Source organism: Rhinoraja longicauda, chromosome 25, assembly GCF_053455715.1.
Source record: "Rhinoraja longicauda isolate Sanriku21f chromosome 25, sRhiLon1.1, whole genome shotgun sequence".
Taxonomy (NCBI): domain Eukaryota; kingdom Metazoa; phylum Chordata; class Chondrichthyes; order Rajiformes; family Arhynchobatidae; genus Rhinoraja; species Rhinoraja longicauda.
This window is the reverse complement of record NC_135977.1, coordinates 31,557,957-31,583,767: the sequence shown is the minus strand read 5'-3', so window position 1 is coordinate 31,583,767 and position 25,811 is coordinate 31,557,957. Positions and strand designations below refer to the sequence as shown.

The 25,811-nt window shown below is 42.9% G+C and overlaps 1 protein-coding gene across 1 annotated transcript; it reads left to right on the top strand.

Moving 5' to 3' along the window:
* The first annotated feature begins 655 nt into the window (after positions 1-655).
* LOC144605799 (uncharacterized) lies at positions 656-24,666 on the top strand. The gene is made up of 2 exons (XM_078421356.1): positions 656-1,030; positions 24,590-24,666. Exons 1-2 carry the CDS (start codon positions 676-678, stop codon positions 24,664-24,666), a joined length of 432 nt encoding a protein of 143 aa, XP_078277482.1. The 5' UTR covers positions 656-675.
* Positions 24,667-25,811: the final 1,145 nt, after the last annotated feature.

The following is a 25,811-nucleotide window of genomic DNA, read 5'->3' as shown; positions in this document are numbered from 1 at the left end:
GTCACGCTGTGAAAATGGAGAGGATGAGACGGAGTTTCTTCCCACCGGCCATCAGGACTGTCAACTTTTATAACTCCAGAGACTAAATTTTTGTCTACACTATAGTAACTTATTAACTTTATTTATATGCTGTAACTGTAATTCTTTTTTGTGCACAATCCGCAGGCATTGCCACTTTCATTTCACTGCACATCGTGTAAGTGTATGTGACAAATAAACTTGACACAGAGTTGTCTAACACACAGAATCTGCCTACTAAAATGGCGCTGAAATGTCCCCTTGACCTGCTGCGGTGTTTAGGGCCGAGTGGTGTATCTCGCTCCTCTAGTATCTTTGGTCTCCACACTGCGCCGCGAGGACCCCGGATAGCTGTCTCCACCACTGCCCGATGGCCGTTTTTCCATCTCCGTCTCACTCGGACGGTGTGATTGGTGGTCGTCGCCAGGGGTGACTTGGCTGCCGCGCTCACTCGTGTCGTCGCCGGGCGGCGGGCGGCGGCGGCGGCGGCGGATTGCGCAGGCGGTGGAGCGCAAGGCCCCCGCAGGCAGAGCGCCGGGCGGCCAAGGCGGGCGGGCGGTTGTCCGGGCGGGAAGGAGGGGAGAGGGGGAGGGGGCGGATAGAGGCGGATGGAGGGAGGAGAGGGGGAGGGAGGAGAGGGGGTGTTCGGCGGGTAAGATGTTCGCCGCTCTCCTCTCGCCCATCGTGGACTATTACAACGACGAGGAGGAGCTGGACAGCGTGGACGACGAGGACGAGCGCAGTGTCCGTTGCCGCGACTCGGATGAAGGTGATTTGCGCGGAAGGGGAGGCGGGCGGCGGCGGCTGCTGCTGCTGCCAGACAGTGGGCCTCGCGTACTGAGGCGGGCGGGTAGGCTACTGCCGGCTGGGGACAGGGAGACCGGAGACGGCCTTCCCCGACGGGCTGGGGACTACTTGCTCTCCGGGAGACAGGCTCCCTCGGCGCTGCTCGGACAGTGGGCCATGGACTGGTCGGATGTCGAACACGCCGCACCTACTGACTGCTGCGAAGGTATTTATTAACAAAAATGCTGGAGTAACTCAGCGGGTCAGGCAGCATCTCAGGAGAGAAGGGATGGGTGACGCTTCGGGTTGGAGACTCTTGTTCAGACTGAACTGCTCCTGTCTGCGAGACTGGACAAACTCTTTTAAAAACTCCCACCAGGAAGTCAGTCGCCTCATTGATTACTTTACACGCCGTATTTCAATTGTCCGCCTTCACCGTCTGTGTATTTCTGCGGGCTTTAGTCACTCCGGGGTAGAAGGCCGAGGTGAGGGATGTTGAATAGCTTTGCACACATCAGTAAACAATTGAAGAATTGCATCCCATCCAACCAAGCCCTTGGCGTGGTGTTGCAAGGACACCCGTTCCACAGTCCATATAATCCTCTATTAGTACGTGAGTCTCCGTGGGGTTGTTTGTGATGGTCTTTAAAGCCAGTCCTTGGTCTCCATACTTGAATATACTTGAGCAAATAAAGTACCTGGGATGGTACATTGTGTTTAACCTGAATTTTCTACATACTTAACGAATTGTTTTTAGGAATATAAATGTCTTTACTGTATTTTCAAAATAAATTATTACATATGATGCAACCAGTATGCTTTCAGCAGGAACATATTTAAATTCTATGAAAGGTCAGTTCTTTTAGCATTGTGAGCTAAGGTTGGGATATTGGCAAGGATGGGATATTGGCCAGGACATCTCAACATATATTCATGTTCACATGACATGTAATTATTCTGTTATTTGCCTTTAGTGTCTTGTGGATGCCCATTTTGATCTTTTCTGAATCTATTCTGTTTCGTACAGTGATTGTGTTGCATGTGAATCCTCATTGAAGTTTGGATAATGGATCTAAAGTTGATGTGACTTGACGATAGGTCTGATTAGATTCTGATCTAGTGTATATTTTGTGAAAACATATTTGGGATCAGGCCACCCTTTACTGGTCTCACTCAGTACTTTATTTAGGTCAGGATAATTTATTCCGGATACCATTGCCTGATAATATTTGCTGTTCCATCATCCAAATTGGTCGTGATTTCAATTGTTATATTTGTAATAATGAAATGTCGAAAAAAGTACACTGGTCTTACTGTCCTGAAAAAAACACTAATCATGGAATGGAAAGATGGCATCATTTTTAAAATAATATGGTTTCACAATCTTAACAGTATGGCAGCTATATCATAAAACATACTGCTGGAGGAACTTGGCACGTCAGGTAACTAGCTACGTCAACTGTGTAGGGAAAGGGAGAGGCGGCCTTTTGGGTTTGGACACTTCTGTCTGAAGAACAGTCCAGACCTGAAACATTGTCTGTCCATTTCTTTCCACAGATGTTACTTGACATGCTGAGTTCCTCCAACAGTTTGATTTTTGCACAAGATTTCAGCATCTTCATCTCTTTTGTGTCTCCATGACAGCTTTATTTCTGGGCTTGGTTATTCATGGTGCTACTGAGATGGATTTTGAAACTCCTTAACCTATGGTATACGCTGCCCATGCCACTCCTCGTGCCTCTTCTGAAATGGATCACTGACTCATTAATTGAAGGAGGGCAATAGACAATAGGTGCAGGAGGAGGCCATTTGGCCCTTCGAACCAGCACCGCCATTCAATGTGATCATGGCTGATCATTCTCAATCAGTACCCCGTTCCTGCCTTCTCCCCATACCCCCTGACTCCGCTATCCTTAAGAGCTCTATCTAGCTCTCTCTTGAATACATTCAGATAATTGGCCTCCACTGCCTTCTGAGGCAGAGAATTCCACAGATTCACAACTCTCTGACTGAAAAAGTTTTTCCTCATCTCAGTTCTAAATGGCCTACCCCTTATTCTTAAACTGTGGCCCTTGTTCTGGACTCCCCCAACATTGGGAACATGTTTCCTGCCTCTAACGTGTCCAACCCTTTAATAATCTTATACGTTTCGATAAGATCTCCTCTCACCCTTCTAAATTCCAGTGTATACAAGCCTAGTCGCTCCAGTCTTTCAACATATGACAGTCCCGCCATTCCGGGAATTAACCTAGTAAACCTACGCTGCACGCCCTCAATAGCAAGAATATCCTTCCTCAATTTATTCACAAAATGCTGGAGTAACTTAGCAGGTCAGGCAGCATCTCGGGAGAGAAGGAATGGGTGACACTTTTGAGGATGTGCACTAAAGTGTCCAATCAGAAATTCTCCTTGCCTTGGCATCTGTCTATGCTTCTTCCTCGCGGCATTCAATGTAGATTGATGATCCATCAGCCGAGAGAGGCGAGTAGGTCATATTCAGCAGAATGTTTAACCTCATGACATGAGATTTCATGAGGTCCATATCAATGCTGAGGAATCAAGACCCCTGCTTCCGTCCTGACACACCTCATTTTAAGTGAGGTATCCAGACAGCAGAACATACTGAGTGTATGTGAAGATGCATGCCGAGGTATTATGATGCAGAGTATGGTTGCTGCTTGACTAGTTAATATGGCAGCACTCTAAATATTGATACCCATCCCGGGGTGAACCAGACGAGACCTCTAAGTTTGGTTGTGCGGACAGAAACTTTTCCATGTCTAAAACGATGCTTTTATGATTCCAAGTAATGTATGTATGCTATGTATACTTCATCAGTCTGAAGAAGGGTCTCGACTCGAAACGTCACCCATTCCTTCTCTCCCGAGATGCTGCCTGACCTGCTGAGTTACTCCAGCATTTTGTGAATAAATCGATTTGTACCAGCATCTGCAGTTATTTTCGTATATCCTTCCTCAAATTTGGAGACCAAAACTGCACACAGTAGCCCAGGTGCGGTCTCACTAGGGCCCTGTACAACTGCAGAAGGACCTCTTTGCTCCTATACTCAACTCCTCTTGTTATGAAGGCCAACATTCCATTGGCTTTATTCACTGCCTGCTGTACCTGCATGCTTCCTTTCAGTGACTGATGCACTGGGACACCCAGATCGCGTTGTACGTCCCCTGTTCCTAACTTGACACCATTCAGATAATACTCTGCCTTCCTATTCTTACCACTTATCCACATTAAACTGCATCTGCCATGCATCCGCCCACTCACACAACCTGTCCAAGTCACCCTGCAACCTCATAGCATCTTCCTCACAGTTCACACTACCACCCAGCTTTGTATCATCTGCAAATTTGCTAATGGTACTTTTAATCCCTTCATCCAAGTCATTAATGTATATTGTAAATAGCTGCGGTCCCAGCACCGAGCCTTGCGGTACCCCACTAGTTACTGCCTGCCATTCTGAAAGGGACCCATTTATCCCCACTCTTTGCTTTCTGTCTGTCAACCAACATGAGTCATGTCAGTACTCAACCTCCAATAACATGTGCTCTAATTTTGCCCACTAATCTCCTATGTGGAACCTTGTCAAAGGCTTTCTGAAAGTCAAGGTGGTAAACGTCAGAGAGTTCCTTTACCCACATTTATTCTGACGCTTTTATTAAAGCTCATAGCAATATTGAGGATTCTTAGATCCATTCATTCCTGACTTTGATACCACTTCATTACTGAGGGCTTGTTTTTCATGTTGAGCATGATGTAGACTGGGATAGTACTGGTTAGACACAAAATGCTGGAGTAACTCTCTGCATCTCTGGAGAGAAGGAATGGGTGATGTTTTGGGTCAAGACCCTTCTTCAGAATGATGTCAGGGGAGTGGGCGGTACAGAGATAAAATGTAGTCGGAGACAGTAAGACTGGTGGGGGAACTGGGGGAGGGGATGGAGAGAGAGGGAAAGCAAGGGCTACTTGAGGTTGGAGAGGTCAATGTTCATACCGCTGGGGTGTAAGTAACCCAAGCGAAATATGAGGTGCTGTTCCTCCAATTTGTGCTGGGCCTCAGGACAGAAAGGTCAGATTGGGAATGGGAGGGGGAGTTAAAGTGCTGAGCAACTGGGGGATCAGGAAGTGTTCAGCGAAACGCTCGCCGAGCCTGTGCTTGGTCTCGCCGATATACAGGAGGTGACACATGGAACAGCGGAAACAGTAGATGAGGTTGGAGGAGGTGCATGTGAACCACTACCTCACCTGAAAAGACTATCGGGGTCCTTGGACGGAGTTGAGGGGGTAGGTAAAGGGACAGGTGTTGCATCTCCTGCGATTGCTGGGGAACGTACTTGGGGAAGGGGTGGTTTGGGTGGGAAAGGACGAGTTGACCAGGGAGTTGCAGAGGGAACGGTCGCTGCGGAAATCAGAAAGGGGTGGAGATGGGAAGATGTGGCTAGTAGTGGGATCCCATTGGAGGTGGCGAAAATGTTGGAGGATTACGTGGTGTATGGGACGGCTGATGGGGTGGAAGGTGAGGACAAGGGGGACTCTGTCCTTGTTACGAATAGGGGGAGGGGGAGCAAGAGCGGAGCTGCGGGATATCGAAGAGACTCTAGTGAGAGCTGCATCTATACTGGAAGAGGGGAACCCCTGTTCCCATAAGAATGAGGACATCTCCAACGACCTGATATGGAAAAACCTCATCCTGGGCGCAGATGCAGCATAGACGGAGGAATTGGAGGTAGGGGATAGAGTCTTTACAGGAAGCAGGGTGGGAAGAAGTGTAGTCTAGATAGCTATGGGAGTCAGTGGGTTTGTAATAGATGTCAGTCGATAGTCTATCTTCTTGATGGAGACGGTGAGATCTAGAAACGGCATGGAGATGTCTGAGATGGTCCAAGTGAATTTGAATGCAGGATGGAAATTAGTCGTGAAGTTGATGAAGTCAGTGAGTTCTGCATGGGTGCAGGAGGCAGCACCAATGCAGTTGTCAATGTAGCGGAGGTAGAGTTCGGGGATAGGGCCAGTGTACGCCTGGAACAATGGTTGTTCGACGTACCCTACAAAGAGGCAGGCATAGCTCAGGCCCATGCGAGTGCCCATAGCTACGCCTTGGGTTTGGAGGAAGTGGGTGGAGTCAAAGGACAAGTTGTTGAGTATAAGGACCAGCTCTGCTAGGTGGAGGACAATAGATAATAGACAATAGACAATAGACAATAGGTGCAGGAGTAGGCCATTCAGCCCTTCGAGCCAGCACCGCCATTCAATGCGATCATGGCTGATCACTCTCAATCAGTACCCCGTTCCTGCCTTCTCCCCATACCCCCTAACTCCGCTATCCTTAAGAGCTCTATCCAGCTCTCTCTTGAAAGCATCCAACGAACTGGCCTCCACTGCCTTCTGAGGCAGAGAATTCCACACCTTCACCACCCTCTAACTGAAAAAGTTCTTCCTCATCTCCGTTCTAAATGGCCTACCCCTTATTCTTAAACTGTGGCCCCTTGTTCTGGACTCCCCCAACATTGGGAACATGTTATCTGCCTCTAATGTGTCCAATCCCCTAATTATCTTATATGTTTCAATAAGATCCCCCCTCATCCTTCTAAATTCCAGTGTATACAAGCCCAATCGCTCCAGCCTTTCAACATACGACAGTCCCGCCATTCCGGGAATTAACCTAGTGAACCTACGCTGCACGCCCTCCATAGCAAGAATATCCTTCCTCAAATTTGGAGACCAAAACTGCACACAGTACTCCAGGTGCGGTCTCACCAGGGCCCGGTACAACTGTAGAAGGACCTCTTTGCTCCTATACTCAACTCCTCTTGTTACGAAGGTCAACATTCCATTGGCTTTCCTCACTGCCTGCTGTACCTGCATGCTTCCTTTCATTGACTGATGCACTAGGACACCCAGATCTCGTTGAACTCCCCCTCCTCCTAACTTGACACCATTCAGATAATAATCTGCCTTTCTATTCTTGCTTCCAAAGTGAATAACCTCACACTTATCTACATTAAACTGCATCTGCCATGTATCCGCCCACTCACACAACCTGTCCAAGTCACCCTGCAGCCTTATTGCATCTTCCTCACAATTCACACTACCCCCCAACTTAGTATCATCTGCAAATTTGCTAATGGTACTTTTAATCCCTTCGTCTAAGTCATTAATGTATATCGTAAATAGGTGGGGTCCCAGCACTGAACCTTGCGGTACCCCACTGGTCACTGCCTGCCATTCCGAAAGGGACCCATTTATCCCCACTCTTTGCTTTCTGTCTGTCAACCAATTTTCTATCCATGTCAGTACCCTACCCCCAATACCATGTGCCCTAATTTTGCCCACTAATCTCCTATGTGGGACCTTGTCGAAGGCTTTCTGAAAGTCGAGGTACACCACATCCACAGAGGAGAGTGTTGGTAGACGGAAATTGGCTAGTGCTGCGGTCGAGGAAGAAACGGAAGGCTTTAAGACCTTCCTGGTGGGGGATGGAGGTGTAGAGTGACTGGGCATCCATAGTAAAGATGAGGTAGTGGGGGCCTGGAAAACGGAAGTCATTGAAGAGATGGGCGTGTGAGGTTTCTTGGACATGGGTAGGGAGGGATTGGACCAGGGGGGATAGGATGGAGTGGAGGTATGTGGAAATTAATTCCGTTGCACATGAACAAGCAGAAACAATGGATCTGCCAGGGCAGTTTTGTTTGTGGATTTTGGGGAGAAGATAAAATTGGGCCGTGCGGGGCTGGGGAACAATATGGTTGGAGGCTTTGGAGGGCAGAAAGCCGGAAGTGATGAAATCAGAATGGTGTGTGATGTTAAGGCCTGGTGCTTGTTTGTGGGATCATGGTCGAAGGATAAGTAGGAGGAGGTGTCTAAGAGTTGTCGCCTGGTCTCAGCCAGGTGAAGAGGTCAGCGCGCCAGACTACCTCAGCACATTTCTGAGAGTTGTCACCTCAGCCCGGTAGAGGTCAGGGCGCCAGACCGTAGTACAGACCTCTACCGTACTATGGAATAGTACCGGAGATATCTTGGGCATTGGCAGAAGATACGATTCTGTTAGAATGAATCCATCAAATTTTGAAATGATGGTTGGCTATTACCGTAACATGTTGACTTTCCATTTCAAAATGAAGCGTCAAACTCAGTGCTGTGTGCCTGAAGTCCATATAAACAGGAAGGTGAGGCAGTAAATTTCCTTCCCATAGGGACATTAGTAAATTGGATAGGTTTTATGGCAAAACAGCAGTTTTATGATGAATGTTATTGATACTTGCAAAGAATGCTTACTCTTTTCTCACAGTACCAAGGGATATCAAGGCTTAGATCAAGCATCCTTTTGAATAGAATCCTTTCAGCTCTAATCATGCAGACTAGTAATTATTAGTCCTTGGAAGGTGGACAGCACTTATTAAACAGAGTGAAATCGGGGTGAATTGTTTGCAAAAACGTAGCTTGTTGAATTATCTTGCGTTGGGAGTTTGAGATGTTCTAATAGTGTTAAAGTATTGGAAAGGCTAGACAGTGAGGAAGTATTTCATTCTGGGGATTAATCAGAAAAAGTGGACTTCTTATAGTTTGAGCTTGTTCAATTGGGAATGAAATTAAAAGATTTTCCATCCATTTCCAATTGAATGAAAATGTAGTATCCAAAAGTCTCACATCCTACATATTTGTGATGTTTGGTCAGTTAATGCAGTTGAGATTGAGAAGACTAGATTGACTATATAAAAGATATAGAGCTAAGGTAGGAAAGTGGAATCAAGATGAAACTGATCTTGATATAGATTTAGCTGGTTGTGTTTGCTGTTTTAATTATGTACATGAGGAATAAAATTGAGGATTCCGACTATGAAAGTTGGTAACTTCATGGAAGCAAAGAAGATGGCAAAATCTGAGAAGGCATTGCTAGGATGTAAACTATAAGTGATCTACAGTGAGTGAAGGAAGATGAGATCTTCGGAAGGAAACTTTTTAGGTTCTGGTGAACAGCAAATGACAGTTTTTTAAAAGAGAAAGTTAAAATAGTATTTGTTTTGCATGAAAGTCAATAAGATACACAAATGCCACAATATCCCCACATTGCTAAGCCTTATTCTGATAGGATGTGTCAAGTGGCTGAAAAGGGATCAGGATTAAAGAACTTTGGCCATGTCCAGTTATTAATGTGATTAGGGTAGATTGGATAGGCCATGATTGTAGCAACATGGTAGAAACCACCTTTCAGCAATTTTGTGATAATGTGGGAGCTAAATACAAAATGATCCTTTTGTAGATTTAATAGAAAGAGGAATATTTTTATATATTATAAATTGATAGATTCAGACACATTGAAGCTAGCATTTAATTCACATCCTTGTCTCTCTAACTTCAATTCTCTCTAACTTCAATTTTAACATGCAGAGGCAATCATGAACCATTGCACGCTCTGGTGAGGACACTCCTAGAGTGTTTAGTTTAGAGATACAGCACGGAAACAGGCCCTTCGGCCCACCGAGTTCGCCATGACTAGAGATCCCCGCACATTAACACTATCCTACACAAACAATTTACACGTATACCAAGCCAATTAACTGTCAAACCTGTACGTCTTTGGAGTATGGGAGGAAACCGAAGATCTTGGAGAAAACCCACGCAGTCACGGGGACAACGTACAAACGGTACAGACAGCACCCATAGTCGGGATCAAACCAACTCTAACGCTGTGCCACTGTGCCGCCCTTGATGCTACTTGATGTGGTGGAGGAAAAATTTCACATTTTGTTTCAGTGATGAAAATGGGTCAGAAATCTGTTTCCAAGTCATGGAGTCGCACAGCAGGGAGATGGGCCCATTGGGACAACTTGTCCTTGTTGACCAAGACACCCCATCTAGACTAGTCCCATTTGCCTGCATTGGGGCCCATATCCTTCTTAACATTTCTTATCCATGGACCTGTCTTTTAAATGCTGTTATGATACCTGCCTTAGCTGCCTCCTCTGGAAGCTTGTTCCATATACCTTCCACCTTCTGAATGAGAAAGTTGATCCTTGGATTCTTATTAAATCTTTCCCCGCTCCACCTAAATGTCTTGTTTTCTGAATCTTGATTTACATACTCTATCCAAATACAATGTGCATTGACCTTATCTATTCCTTTGATGATTTAATACACCTTTATAAAACCAACTCTCAGCCTCCTGTGCTCCTTGGAATAAAGTCTTGTTCTGCCCAACCTCTCCCTACAGCATATGCCCTCAAGTCCCGGCAACAACATCCTTCTGAGAACAGTGTTACCAAATGACCTAGAATGGCAGAGAAATCACAGTGGTCAGTGGATGGCTTCCCTCTTGGAAAGAAATAAACAGCCTGAGTTTGGCGATCAGCAGGGATGGAGTGGGTGCATGGAAATTGAGCAGAAAGGGAAGTGGGAATGTGCTACCCGAGGGGAGGGGTGGGGTGTAGGGGATGAAAGATGAGTGAAGGGTAAAGGAACTAATAAGGATGGGGACTGAGAGAATGTTGATGAAGAAATGGGTTGAAGTTAGTGATGCTGATTATTGTGGGGGTAAATTCAAGTAATCAGGATATTGAGGAAGGGGGACTGAGGGAAATAATATGCTAAATCTGTGCACAGAGTTCAGCCTATGCTTGGTTTGAACTATGCCATTAGACCAAGACATCACTCTGTTGTGTGGCGGTTGACATTCAATGGATTTTTCCTGCGGAAAGAAATCACATGCTACCTTAGAGTTGCTACCTTACAGCGCCAGAGACCCGGGTTCAATCCTGACTACGGATGCTGTCTGTACCGAGTTTGTACGTTCTTCCCGAGATCAGTTTCTCCCACACTCCAAAGACGTACAAGTTTGTAGATTAATTGGTTTAGTATAAATGTAAATTGTTCCTATGTGTGTAGGATAGTGTTAGTGTCTAGTGGAGTACCCCAAGGATCTGTGTTGGGTCCACTGTTGTTTGTCATTTACATTAATGATCTGGATGATGGTGTGGCAAATTGGATTAGTAAGTATGCAGATGATACTAAGATAGGTGGTGTAGTTAATAATGAAGTAGATTTTCAGTCTACAGAGAGACTTGGGCCTTTTGGAAGGGTGGGCTGAAAGATGGCAGATGGAGTTTAATGCTGATAAGTGTGAGGTGCTGCATTTTGGTAGGACAAATCAAAATAGGACGTACATGGTAAATGGTAGGGAATTGAGGAATGCAGTGGAACAGAGGGATCTGGGAATAACTGTGCATTGTTCCCTGAAGGTGGAATCTCATGTGGATAGGGTGGTGAAGAAGGCGTTTGGTATGCTTGCCTTTATAAATCAGAGCATCGAATATAGAAGTTGGGATGTAATGTTGAAATTGTACAGGGCATTGGTGAGGCCGAATCTGGAGTATGGTGTGCAGTTCTGGTCGCCAAATTATAGGAAGGATGTCGACAAAATGGAGAGGGTACAGAGGAGATTTACTAGAATGTTGCCTGGGTTTCAGCACTTAAGCTACAGAGAGAGGTTGAACAGGTTGAGTCTTTATTCTTTGGAGCGTAGAAGGTTGAGGGGGGACTTGATAGAGGTTTTTTTAAATTTTAAGAGGGACGGACAGAGTTGACATGGGTAGGCTTTTCCCTTTGAGAGTGGGGAAGATTCCAACAAGGGGACATAACTTCAGAATTAAGGGACAAAAGTTTAGGGGTAACATGAGGGGTAACTTCTTTACTCAGAGGGTGGTGGCTGTATGGAATGAGCTTCCGGTGGAAGCGGTGGAGGCAGGCTCGATTTTATTATTTAAGAGTAAATTGGATAGGTATATGGATGGGAGGGGATTGGAGGGTTATGGTCTGAGAGCAGGTAGATGAGACTAGGTCAGAGAAAGTGGTCGGCGTGGACTAGTAGGGCCGAACGGGCCTGTTTCCGTGCTGTAATTGTTATATGGTTATATGGTTATATGGGGGTCGGTGTGGACTCGGTTGGCCGAGGGGCCTGTTTCTGTGCTGTATCTCTAAACCAATCACAGGAACCTTCCACTTCTTAGTGGAAGTAGGTCATGCACAATTCCGAAGGACTCCCCAAGCAGGAGGTGGATGGTGCAGTATGCACCCCTCTCAAGCAAATCTCTGCTGGATTATGTTGGAGTTGCACTCATCCAGGTGACATGCACGTTGCTGATTTATGGTTTGTGAAAAGCTGAAGGTTTAGGTGGTTTGTGTTGTGAATCTCAAGGGATCCTCAGTCTTTGACCTGTTCTTGGTGCTACAATATGTGGCTGGTCCAATTGAATTTCTGGTCTGAAGAAGGGTCTCAACCCAAAACGTCACCCATTCATTCTCTCTAGAAATGCTGCCTGTCTCGCTGAGTTACTCCAGCATTTATAGACAATAGACAATAGGTGCAGGAGTAGGCCATTCAGCCCTTCGAGCCAGCACCGCCATTCAATGCGATCATGGCTGATCACTCTCAATCAGTACCCCGTTCCTGCCTTCTCCCCATACCCCCTCATTCCGCTATCCTTAAGAGCTCTATCCAGCTCTCTCTTGAAAGCATCCAACGAACTGGCCTCCACTGCCTTCTGAGGCAGAGAATTCCACACCTTCACCACTCTCTGACTGAAAAAGTTCTTCCTCATCTCTGTTCTAAATGGCCTACCCCTTATTCTTAAACTGTGGCCCCTTGTTCTGGACTCCCCCAACATTGGGAACATGTTTCCTGCCTCTAATGTGTCCAATCCCCTAATTATCTTATATGTTTCAATAAGATCCCCCCTCATCCTTCTAAATTCCAGTGTATACAAGCCCAATAGGAATAAAAAAATAGATGGATGATATTTTCCACACGAGGAAGCCTTTGTAAAATAAGGGTTCAAGGGGAATGAGGATCTTTGATAGATTTTTGGAAAAATTCACAGATGTTAGCGAGATGGGCAAATTGCATCTCTTGAAGTGATTTCAAAATTGATGTAGCATCATGTCTAGAGTTCAGTAGTGGTGTGAATAGATAGGATTATGGTTGACAGCATACTTCACGTTGCTTAGAGGGTGGTGCCATCCAGTTTGCCTTGGAGTTGTCAGCTGCATGGATTTGTGACTCCCAAACCTGGATTTGTGTGAAGTGGTCCCTTGACTCTGTTACGTACGTACTGTAAACGTGGATCAAGGATAGCAATTTTAATTTTGGCACCAGTAAATTTGTTATAAAACTATGAACATAACCCTGATTTTTGGATTGAATTAGTTATCAGCAATTGCTTTTGTTAAACAAATCGGCAATTATTCAACCAAGCAATACATTTTCAACAGCCCATTTAAGTTTGCTAGCTTGTATTCTTGTCATAGGTGGGATTCCATTTGCAGCATAAGGTGATGGTTGTTTTTGCTTTGGAGGCAATTGGAGTGCTCTTCATTTTTCCCAATATCCAGTTCTAAACTGTGGTACCAACTACAGGAAGATAGACACCAAAAGCTAGAGTAACTCAGCAGGTCAGACATCATCTCCTTTTTTTATCGACCCAAAACGTCACCTATTCCTTTTCTCCAGAGATGCTGTCTGACCCGCTGAGTTACTCCAGCTTTTTGTGTCTATCTTCAGTTGAAACCAGCATCTGCAGTTTCTTCCTACATGTACCAAATACAATCCTGTTGCTCTCTATTGATACAGAATGAAGTGACAGGAATTAAATTAAGAATCTTTGTATTACTAACAGGGAGTGGAAAATATTTGATTACAAGCGGAGTTCTATTTGCACACTAATAAGTATTATCTCATGGTATAAAGAGTGCATAATGGACAATGCTTTCACTCAAAGAACCAAACAAAACTTGAATTGCCCTTATTCGTACTCTAGGCTTGTTGTTACACTTCAGAGATAGACTTTGCTTGTCTTACATTATCCCATGATTAGTTAAAGGAATCCATGACTCAGGATAAAGTGTGCTTAAGATACTTTAGTATGTTTGTGAATGCAAATGGAAGATAGGCCTGGGTTTTCCTGAGGAATAGTGATAGTGGAGTACCAGTACATTTCCCTTTCCTTGTCAGGATGTTCATATTGGGTGTTTGCCTGGATTTTGCTGAAATGTACTTGTCCAGTGGAATCCAGTAGTGACGTAGTGTCTGAAAAAGGGTTTCGACCCGAAACTTCACCTATTCCTTGTCACCAAATATGCTGCCTGACCCGCTGAGTTACTCTAGCATTTTGTGCCTGTCTTTGGTTTAAACTAGCATCTGCAGTTCCTCCGTACACAGTGAAGTACAGTTCTCCACGTCCCAGATTGGAGAATCTGTCCACTATGATGTAGCCTCATCAGCTCAATTTCTTTCAGTGTGGAAGGACAAAGGACCTATACAAATACAAATTAATTTTCAATTTTGTTACTTGATGATTTTCATTTCTTCAATTATATTTAAATAACAGTTGGCTAAGCCAGATGCTGTGGCTGAGCCAACTAATATTTTTCAGCAAAAGGTGTTTGAAGATCAAAACCTCAGATCTGGCACAAAATTGATTTCCCACCAGGAAGCAGGGGCCCTCTATCCATTTGAGGATGGACTACCCACAGCAGGCTTCTGAAGGCACTGGTAAAATACTAGCTGACAGCTATGCAAAGTCCTTCAAATTCACTGGAAGAACAAACAAATCAAAATGTTGGTTTTCTCTCCTGGCCTAATAGACTAATGACCAAACATCAAAAATGTGTCTAGATTTTAACTTTTTGACCCATCTCTCGTATCAACTTGAAATTCTGCATAGATTTTGATTAAAAAGTCATTGAGAAGGAATGACTAATTCGTCAGTGCCAAAAGTTGCACACTAAATAATTAAGCTAATTGGAAAAAGTAACCGCCCTCTTGTGCTCAATAATAGGTTGCTGTATATTACTCTACGGGGAGTTGGATTCCTATAGATACAAGACTGGATTTATTTGAGGGAAATGAAATGTAATGTATGTTAACTAGTGTTAGTTCATGGTGAGAGTTTTGGTACTCCTGGAAAGTTCCCCTCCCACCCCCATCAACGAAGTCCTCAAATTTTCTTTTACTTTTCTTGATGAGTTCTTGAAGGTAGTCGCCCTCATTTGCAAATCCTCCCAATGTCCGTAAAATTTAATCTGTAACTGACATTTGGTAGCAATATAGTATTTGTGACATTTTAGATCACACCGCCTCCCAGTTTGGAAGTTGAATACACTCAACATTGAATTTATTTTAATTGAGTTTATTTTTAATGTAGATGTCACATTATGGCTATGAATTGAATGTCGTGATATTTCTACACGATGAGTTGTCATCTTAATTTGAATGAACCTACTTTTGTTCAAGACCCCTATGATGCTTTGCAAATGAGGGCCACCTGTAAGGCATCTTCCAGTCACTTTAAGAGGAAAACGTCTTATTTCTGATGTAAATGTCGCATTATGACCAAGAATCGAATACTTTCATGTTTACTCGATGAGTAGTCATTTTAAGTTACATTGAGCCTATATTTCTGTTTGAGAATCCCCTCCCATGGTGCCTTGCAAATGAGGGCTACTAACTTTAACCTACAATTTCCCAAAAAGTGTTGCAATGTATGTGTAGTATGTGTGTGTGTGTCAGTGTGTACCTACCGAACATGTATATTATGCACACTTGTGTATGCCTGTGTGTGTAGATGTATGCATAATGATAACAATATGGTTCCAACTTGTCCAAAATGTCCCCTGCCCCTTATTACCCACCCCTCTTACAGTCATGGCTACACCAGTAATCTCTCTCTCACACATACACACACACCACATCATGTTATTCACCAGGACATCATAAGCCATTCACTCATTGATTAATTCATTCGACACACTGAACAGCAAAATCTGACTCTATTTAATTATATTTTTTGCAAACCTTTTGGTTTAGATTTCATAGGTGTTTTGCAAAGCTTTTGGTTTAGATTTCATAGGTGGGTATGTAATGAATGGCTAGTTTACAAACAGAAACATTGAATTTTTATTTGTTCACCCTAAAGACCGCAGGCCGAGGTGCTTTATCATTTCATGTTTCAAAGATTACATTGGCAAAAATGTGCCATTGGCCTAACTAAGTATATGAAGCCTTTTCTTTATTAGACTATGTGAAAATATATACTAGAGATTTATAACAGGACAATTCAGACTGTCAATTTCTGAATTTCATCAGATTTATTTTGCATGTTCTAAATCAGTTGTAAAACAAAATTATCAGCAAGTGGCTAGCATTACCTTTCTTCCTTCTAAACCTTGCTATAGCTCAATTTATTGTTGTGATGTTACAGAAGTGACGAGAGCACTCGGCATGATAACCTGGGATACACTGCCTCCTATTAATAGAAGATAAAGTGTGTAAGGGAGTATTTTACCTCTTTTCATCTTTGATATTATGTAAGACATTAACTACCTTCCAGTTCCAGTTGCTTTACAATGTCTGTGAGAATGGCCATCATCATCATCGCCTGCAGCTGCACGTTTAAATGGTCCCACGCTGCCCTGTTTGTGTTGCAACACCTTAGCGGAGACTTTGCTTTCCAGACTTCCTTCCACTTCAATCCACTTTGCTGCTCTTTCTTGAGACTTCTTAAAGCTTTTCTCACTAAATGCAATGACCTTGCTGTGGGTTTTGACGACATGCCTTGCACAGAGGACCAAAGAACCTTCCTCGGGATCTTCAGACCAAATACTCTCCGCTCCCTGCCTAGCTAGCCTGAAACAAAGCGGCTGATTGGTCAATTGGCGACTGACTCAATGACAAACGTGCTTTGATTGGACAATTACAGCTATGCAAATTTTCGAGATTATGGAGGTTTTTTCGATGTTTTATAAATATGTGCAGGTTTTGTTCTTGACGAGTTTCAGATTGAATTTAAATAGTATTTTTACACAATATGTTACAAATACAGGTAGATATGGGATGTGGATCACGACATGAAACGATAAAGCACCTCGGTCTGTGATCTACAAGGCCTATTTATATGGTTTACCCTCGTTGCATTCTGGGCAGACTACCTCGTTCACAAGGCTTGTGTTAGACTCAAAAGCAGACACTCCACTCTAAGTCTTGTCATGGGCAGAGACTGCTAGGCAGTTTGAAGAAAGGGGTGTACTCAGTTATGTGAAAAAAATGCTCAGGTTATCCTGATATTTCGAGCCTATGACTGCTCTAAGTTTAAACAGGTAGTTTGAAAATCGTTAGCCCATGCAACACGAGCACACAGAAGACTAGTGTAAGCAGCAGAAGCAACGGATCAACTTGTAAACTACCCACCTTTCCATGTCATCAGCCACTAACTGCCCCATCAGGAGAAGACCCTACTCAAAGAACCAGAGAAGAGACATGTCCTCACTGGAGACTCTATCTATACATTATACAACAGCCAACACAATCATGGACCACTTTTGCCTCAGTCATTCTTTCTTTGCCCCTCTCCTGTCGGATAGATGGCACAAAAGCTCAAAAGAGCGTGCCACCAGATTCAGGAACAGCTTCTTCGTCACTGTTTTCAGGCTCTTGAATGGATCTATCGTGCTAGGGATGACAGCTTGATCTTCCAATCTACCTCATTGTGGTCCTTGCACTTTATTTTGTCTGACTTTCTCTGTAGGTATAAAACTCAGTTTATTTTTCTGTTTTGCAGTAACTAATTTATTCACATTTGGTATAATTTGCCCAGATAACACACAAAACAAAACATTTCACTGTCTTGGTGCATACCTGAATAATAAATGCCATTTGGCTTATGCAGAATGGTTAGATTAATGACTTAGCAATGCCAGGGAATTCTGAACCAATATTTAGCCTTGCCTTAATGGTCTTTTTTCCCTCAGTTTATTCTTCAACAATGTTAAGATATTGATTCTTAAACCAACAATTTGTAACTTTTTTTGCATTATTTACTTTGAAATTTTCTTTACCTTCCAATATTCTCTTGTTCTGCAATCTGAAATTTTCATGAAACAATCGTAGGTTGCACATCACTTAAACAGTCTGGGCTGGCTGTCTTCAGCTGTTAAGTATATTAATGATGCGGCAACTTCTGATGCGTAATTGGAAAAAAATTGAGATTTCTTCTGGATTGGTGATGTCATAAGCAAAGGAATGTTTATTGTCTCTTTTAACTGAGTGGCTTCCTAAGCCATTTGAGAAAGAAGTTTGAGTTGACCACATTAATGTTTCTTGAGTATGTACATAGGCCTGAATGGGGCAAGTCTAATTTCCTTTCTTGAAGAATATTGATTAATATGAAGGTAGACAGAAAATGCTGGAGTAACTCAGCGGGACAGGCAGCATTTCCGAAGAGAAGGAATGGGTGACGTTTCGGGTTGAGAACCTTCTTCAGATTAATTGAATTGATTGAAAGATACAGCATGGAAATAGGTCTGTCGATCCACAGAGTCCACGCCAACCATCAATTACAAGTTTGATGTTACCCACTTTCGCATCCACTCCCTATAAACTAGGGGCAATGTACCAAAACCAATCCCTCAGTTCGTGGGAATATGGAAGGAAACTGGAGCACCAGGGGGAAATCAACGCAGTTATAGGGTGTACGTGCAAACTCCACATAGACAGCACCCAAGGTCAGGATCAAACCTGGGTCCCTGGTGCTGTGAGGCAGCAGTTCTCCCAGCTGCACCACTGGCACCCCTGATATAGGTGAAGTTGATGATCATGCAGTAATTTTTGCTTGCCATTATTTATAATAGGCTTTCATTCTAAATTTATTTCAATTAATTGAATTCAAATTATCCAAATTTTGTGCTGAGATTCAAAATATAGTGCTTTGGGGTCAGAATTGCTGACTTTGTGTTCTAATTTGGTAACTTCTGCATGCTACTGAATCCCTACATTAATCCCACCTTGCTACAGTTTAAGGAGGTGGAGGTGTGCCATTTTTGTTGTCTTGTGACCCTGGAGTTCATCGTGTTGCACTCGAGCTGAAAAATACAACGCCTGATCTCATGGCAGTTCAGTTGTTGCATTATTTCCCAAACCCTTGTACATGAATAGTTGAATACGTCTTTGGTAGATTTGGAAGATGACATCTATCAATTCACACCGCTCGTTGAGTCCAGTGACAGTCCTTCTGACAGTCCCCAGGATCATGTTGAGGAATTGTCCTTTTGCATTGTGACATACAATAGACAATAGGTGCAGGAGTAGGCCATTCAGCCCTTCAAGCCAGCACCGCCATTCAATGTGATCATGGCTGATCATCCACAATCAGTACCCCGTTCCTGCCCTCTCCCCATGCCCCCTGACCCCCCTATCTTTAAGAGCTCTATCCAGCTCTCTCTTGAAAACATCCAGAGAATTGGCCTCCACTGCCTTCTGAGGCAGAGAATTCCACAGATTTACAACTCTCTGAGTGAAAAAGCTTTTCCTCATCGTTGTAAACGGCCTACCCCTTATTCTTGAACTGTGGTCCTTGGTTCTGGACTTCCCCAACATTGGGAACATGTTTCCTGCCTCTAACGTGTCCATTCCCTTAATAATCCTATATGTTTCAATAAGATCCCCTCTCATCCTTCTGACATCTCATTAGGTCTGACATCCTGTTGATTTAATGCGTTATTGTTTGTTTATAGAAGAAGGGGGTATATTGAACTTAATTTATTTAAATAATTAACATTTTAAAACTTTTTGTGGATTTTGCTTTAGTTAATTGCTTTTAACTGTGTTAGGTACTTTGTTTTGCTTTTAAATTACAAATTAATAAAATCTATTGTAGGTATGGGAGCTCTCCTTTTGCAGCTTTTATATTCAATAATATTAGGTGTAGGGTTTTAATATTTGCGAAAGACTTAATAAGGATTTGGGCTTTTTGGTGTCACTTTGGAATCCTTGTTCTGTTCAGGCCACGTAAGTGGAATTCTAGAATTTGAGTGTCAGATAAGTATGGATCCAGGAGGATTGTTGCTCTAACCCCTTCCCAGAAATTCTGCTAGTCTGTTCACGTTCTTATTGCACACCAAGTGTTTGTTACACCCAATCTATCAGATTATTAGATTTTTCTGCAGTTTGTTTTGCAAGTGTGTTTAAGGAAAATGTTTTAGTTGCAAAATCATTCTTTAAAAACTGCTAAAACACCAATAAATAACTCTAATTTTGTCTGAAAATCTGAGGATAAGGAAATAACAAAAGGGACCAAGGTGCAGCCAGTTTAGAGCAGCTTCATCAGAACAAAGAGTGCACACTATCATGCCTATATAATTCAGTATTTAAAAATGCCAAACATCTGAATTTCTCTTCCAGTTGTTGCTCTACCTGCTGAGTTTTTACAACGTTTTCTATTTTTTGCTTCACTCAAGTGATCAATTTGATTGGATTCACTGCACCAGATCAAAAGGATGTCAAAAAATCGATTAGTTGAGTCTTTGAATTTTGTACCAAGCCATATTTAGGGTGACATGCTTGTGGGGTGGCTGCTTCACTTGTAGCTATCCAGGTCCAATTCTTGCCTTGTGTGCGCTGCGTGTGGAGATTGCACTGTCACTATGTGATTTCCTTTGGTTGCTCTGGTTTTGGGGTCAGCGCAATGATGGGGGCTTCGGCCCAACACGTCCATGACAACCAAGATTTCTCCACGTTCCAAAGGTGGGTTGGGAGCTCAATTGATCACTGTAGGTATGTGGGTAAGTGGTAGCATCTGAGCGATGGAGAGTTGATTGATAGTCAAGTCAAGTCAAGTCAATTTTATTTGTATAGCACATTTAAAAACAACCCACGTTGACCAAAGTGTTGTACATCAGTTCAGTTACTAAGAGGGAACATACAATGGCACACAAACATAACAGCACATACATAAACAGTTCACAGCGCCCCCTCAGAGGGCCTCAAACACTAGGGAGTAGAAATAGGTTTTAAGCCTGGACTTAAAGGAGTCGATGGAGGGGGCAGTTCTGATGGGGAGAGGGATGCTGTTCCACAGTCTAGGAGCTGCAACCGCAAAAGCGCGGTCACCCCTGAGCTTAAGCCTAGACCGCGGGATAGTCAGTAGCCCCAAGTCGGCCGACCTGAGGGACCTGGAGATAGAGTAGTGGGTTAGAAGATTTTTGATATAATGTGTGAAGGTCGGTTTGTGTAGGATTCATGTGAAAATGAATGCTTGAAGGTTGGAGTGGACTTAGTGGGCCAAAGAGCCTATATACATCCTTTTTCGTTTTAGACATTAAACTTTAAAGATTTTGGGGATATAGAGTGCAAACAGGCCCTTCGGCCCAATAAGTCCGAGCTGACCAGCGACCAATCTGTACACTAGCATGATCCTACACACTGGGGACGATTTACAGTTTTACTGAAGCCAATTAATCTTCAAACCTGTACATCTTTGGAGTGTGGGAAGAAACCTGAGCACCCAGAGAAAGCCCACGCAGATCACGGGAAGAATGTAGAAACCTCGTACAGACAGCACCCACAGTCAGAATCAGACCAGGTTCCCTGGCGCTGTGAGCCTCTAATGCTGCACCACTGTGCTGCCCTGTACAACAATGAAATGTGTGGCAAACTCTTAAGCTTCTGAAGTTGCATTTATTGCCACGTCATAATAAGAAAAAAAGTCATGTAAGTTTGTTATTGACCAGTAAAGAGTGTTGAGTTCCACAAAAATCTTTTGTGTGAATTCATAGAGCAGTAGCTATGATAAACTATCAACTATGTTGGAGGATACCATCTGCAATGTATGGTGAGAAAAGATTGTCAGTTTCCTCCCTATGAGGATGAACTAATTGAAACCTCTCTTGTTTTGTTGAGCTGAAGCATATAAAGATCAACACTGGATTTGTCATTATTGACAAGTCACGAAGGCTGGTCTTCAAGACTGTAAATGGCAAACACCCTTCTCATTGTAGAAACACATTCAAGTCCCATTTTGGTAGATAAGCAATTTGAATTTTGTTACAAAAATCTAAATTTGTTTTGATGGATGGGACAAAATGTAGTTGGTATATGGTAGCCCTGCAGAGAAGGCAACCTGTCTTCATCTGATGTTACTCTAGACCCAAAGTAATATAGTTCATTATTAACTGCACATCAGTGATCCATTTGCATCACAGTTACATTAGAACTTGATAAGAATAACGCTTACACACATCGACAATAGACAACAACAGACAATATGTGCAGGAGTAGGCCATTTGGCGCTTCGAGCCAGCACCGCCACTCAATGTGATTATGGCTGATCATTCACAATCAGTACCCCGTTCCTGCCTTCTCCCCATACCCCCTGACTCCACTATCTTTAAGAGCTCTATCTAGCTCGCTCTTTCTTGAAAGCATCCAGAGAATTGGCCTCCACTGCCTTCTGAGGCAAAGAATTCCACAGATTTACAACTCTCTGACTGAAAAAGTTTTTCCTCATCTCCGTTCTAAATTGCCTACCCCTTATTCTTAAACTGTGGCCCCTGGTTCTGGACTCCCCCAACATTGGAAACATGTTTCCTGCCTCTAACGTGTCCAATCCCTTAATAATCTTATATGTTTCACTAAGATCCCCTCTCATCCTTCTAAATTCCAGTGTATACAAGCCTAGGTCGCTCCAGCCTTACGACATACGACAGTATACATAACATACATACATTACTTGGTATCATAAAAGCATCGTTTTAGACATAGAAAAGTTTCTGTCCGCACAACCAAACTTAGAGGTCTCGCTGGTTCACCCCGGGATGGGTATCAATATTTAGAGTGCTGCCATATTAACTAGTCAAGCAGCAACCATACTCTGCATCATAATACCTCGGCATGCATCTTCACAAACACTCAGTATGTTCTGCTGTCTGGATACCTCACTTAAAATGAGGTGTGTCAGGACGGAAGCAGGGGTCTTGATTCCTCAGCATTGATATGGACCTCATGAAATCTCATGTCATGAGGTTAAACATTCTGCTGAATATGACCTACTCGCCTCTCTCGGCTGATGGATCATCAATCTACATTGAATGCCGCGAGGAAGAAGCATAGACAGATGCCAAGGCAAGGAGAATTTCTGATTGGACACTTTAGTGCACATCCTCAAAAGTGGTTCAACAGCAGCACTATCCAAGCTGGCTGAGTCTTGAACAATACTCCTGGCAGATTGTGCGTCAAGCATCGGAAAAGTGAAACCATTATTTATCTAATTCTTCCAAATCTATCTGTTAAAGATACATGCATCATTAGGGGAAGTCATCATTAGGGGAAGTCATCATTAGGGGAAGTCATCATTAGGGGAAGTCATTGTGCCTGCAAAGACTGTACTGTTTTCACATTGAAAATCCCCATTTGTTTTTTGTGGTGTTTACATCATGCCCACTCGATTGGTTGAAACCTAATCAAGCAGTGAAAATTGGCTGTGCATGGTGTCGTAGGATATCAGTAGCAACGTTTTATTCCACTATAATCTCATTGCTTGGTAAATCAATGACCTGCTTTTAATATTAAACTCGTGGATTACGCCCATTTGGTTGATGCGATCTGATTGAAAGATAAAGGCTCTTTGGTCGACCAAGTCCATGTCAACCATTGATGACGTGTTCACACTGGTTCTCTGTTATCCCACCTTTGCATCTATTCCCTACACAGTAGTAATTTCAGCAGTAGAATTCAAGAATTTTTCAAGAGTGACAAAACTGCATGAGTGACAAAAACATGTTGCCAACTATCCTTGGATTTAAATACTCAGTAGGTGATCCATTTTTGCTTGCTTCGAATTCCCCTTCATTATCGAACCAAGTCTCTGACTAATATTAATCACTCCATGTGGTATCAAGAAATGGCTCAACATTGGATATCTGGCAAGGCCATTGAAGCAGCTGCAGTGAGGACATTTTGTATTCCAGAACTGGCTGTGTACCATGTCAAAGTGGGGTGGAAAAAACTCAAGTTGGTAGTGGTTATTGAAATCACAGCCCCAGGGAAGATATTAATTGGGACAATGTCCTAGACTAGATTAATATTAGATGCTTTCTCAGCAACCATGTTTCCACTGCAAGATTAGAATTTGGAATATTTGCTGATACCCAGTGTTCAATTAGTTTCATAACTCCGACAAAACAATGAATCATGTCATGTCCCTTGCATGCAATAAAACTTTAAAAAAAATAAAAAATTGGGGCTGAGAGGTTTTGTGCTACACAAATATCCAGTGTTAATCATTTTGTTGTGAAAGAGCCTAATAACTGATGCTAATAATTATGACCATCACTGAATAACTCAGTCTACCTCCTCCAGAATGTTATTAATGTTTTTCTGTGACCCTCTATGCCAGAGGCAAGGCATGTCAAAGTGTGATGGAATATTGTCCAGTTGCTTGAATGGCCATCACCAAAAGAAATGGCTAGAGCATTAGGGGCAAGGAATTACCACATTTATCAGTCATTGCTCCAGGCCACACAACATACTGAGGTAGAAGTGTAGATTGACATTATGGTAAATGTTAACGGGCGGTTGAAGTAGCGGTAGAGCTGCTGCCCTACAGCGCCAGAGTCCCAGGTTCAATCCTGATTACGGATGCTAGTCTGTATGGAATTTGTACCTTCTCCCCGTGACCGCGTGGGTTTTCTCCGAGATCTTCGGTTCCCTCCGAAATTCCTGACAAATAGGTTTGTAGGTTAATTGGCTTGGTATAAATGTAAAATTGTCTCTCGTGTGTGCAGGATAGTGTTAATGTGTGGGGAGAGCTGGTTGGTACAGACTCAGTGGGCCGAAGGGCCTGATTCAGCGCTGTATTGTTAAACTAAACTAAAGTAATCGGTGCTTTGTATATGATCCTTTTACTTTTCACCATAATGAATTAAAGGAATACTGTTTTAAATTTGACAGATACAGAGGATGCAAGCGAAACAGATATTGCCAATAAGCAAGATGACGAAGACTACCTGGAAGTGAAGGAGCAGTAAGTATTGTTGCCCAAGTGAAAACCTCTTTAGCAACAAATAGTTGTATTTTGGAACCTATTGTATGTGGTGCTTTAATTTGAGAATTCTTACTTTTGAGAATTTGTCGAAGGCTTTGAAACTTCAATTCAAATGGACTTTGGCAGGTATTACTTGACGAGCAGATCCTACTTAATTTCTTAGCAACTGAATGTTTTTATAAAATGAAAATCAAAAACAGCAAATGTTGGAAATTTGAAATATAAACAGAAAACTTTGGAAACAATCAGCAGGTCATGCTGCATTCTGTGGAAGGAGAAATATTTCACAGAGACCTTTTGTCCGTACTGGAGATGAAAGAAAGCAAGTTAGTTTGCAATATCAGCGAAAGTAGCGAAGACATGGTCAGGACAAAGGGAATATATCTCAAGACACTGGCCAGGGTTGCCACAGATGCTGCCTCACCGTTAGTTTTTAGTTCTATTTAGTTGAAACAGGCCCTTCGGCCCACCGAGTCTACGCTGACCAGCAATCTCCATACACTAGCACTATCCTACACGCGAGGGACAATTTATAACTTTTACTGAAGCCATTTAACCTACAAACCTGTGCGTCTTTGGAGTGTGGAAGGAAACCGTAACACCCAGAGAAAACCCACACTGTCACGGGGAGAATGTACGAACTCTGTACAGTCCGTACTCATAGACAAGATGGAACCTGGGTCTCAGGCGCTGTGATGCAGCAACTGTACTGCTGCAACCTGCCGAATGGTTCCAGTATTTTCTATTTTTAAGGTTTTTTTTAAAATGATGATTGGCATCTCTTTTACTGTTGTCAATATTTAACGCTCAGGATTTGCATTTAGGTTGAAAAACTCATTCTGCAGCAGTATTGTTGATTTAATATAAATTGTTACCAATCTTTAACATTGTTTGACTCACCATAAACTATTAATTTTTGGAAAGATTGCCTCAATCTTTGTTTCACATTAGGTTGTATTTAGTGAAATTTTATTATTAATTGCTACCATCATTGATTTTGTTGCCTTTGTTGAGTTGCCTTCCCCTGATATGACTTGGAGTTTCTGTTCATTTCCTATTGAATCGATGAGGTCTCGACACTCTGAGATAAGGCAAAGCAGTCGAATAAAACTCTCTAAGGTAGACACA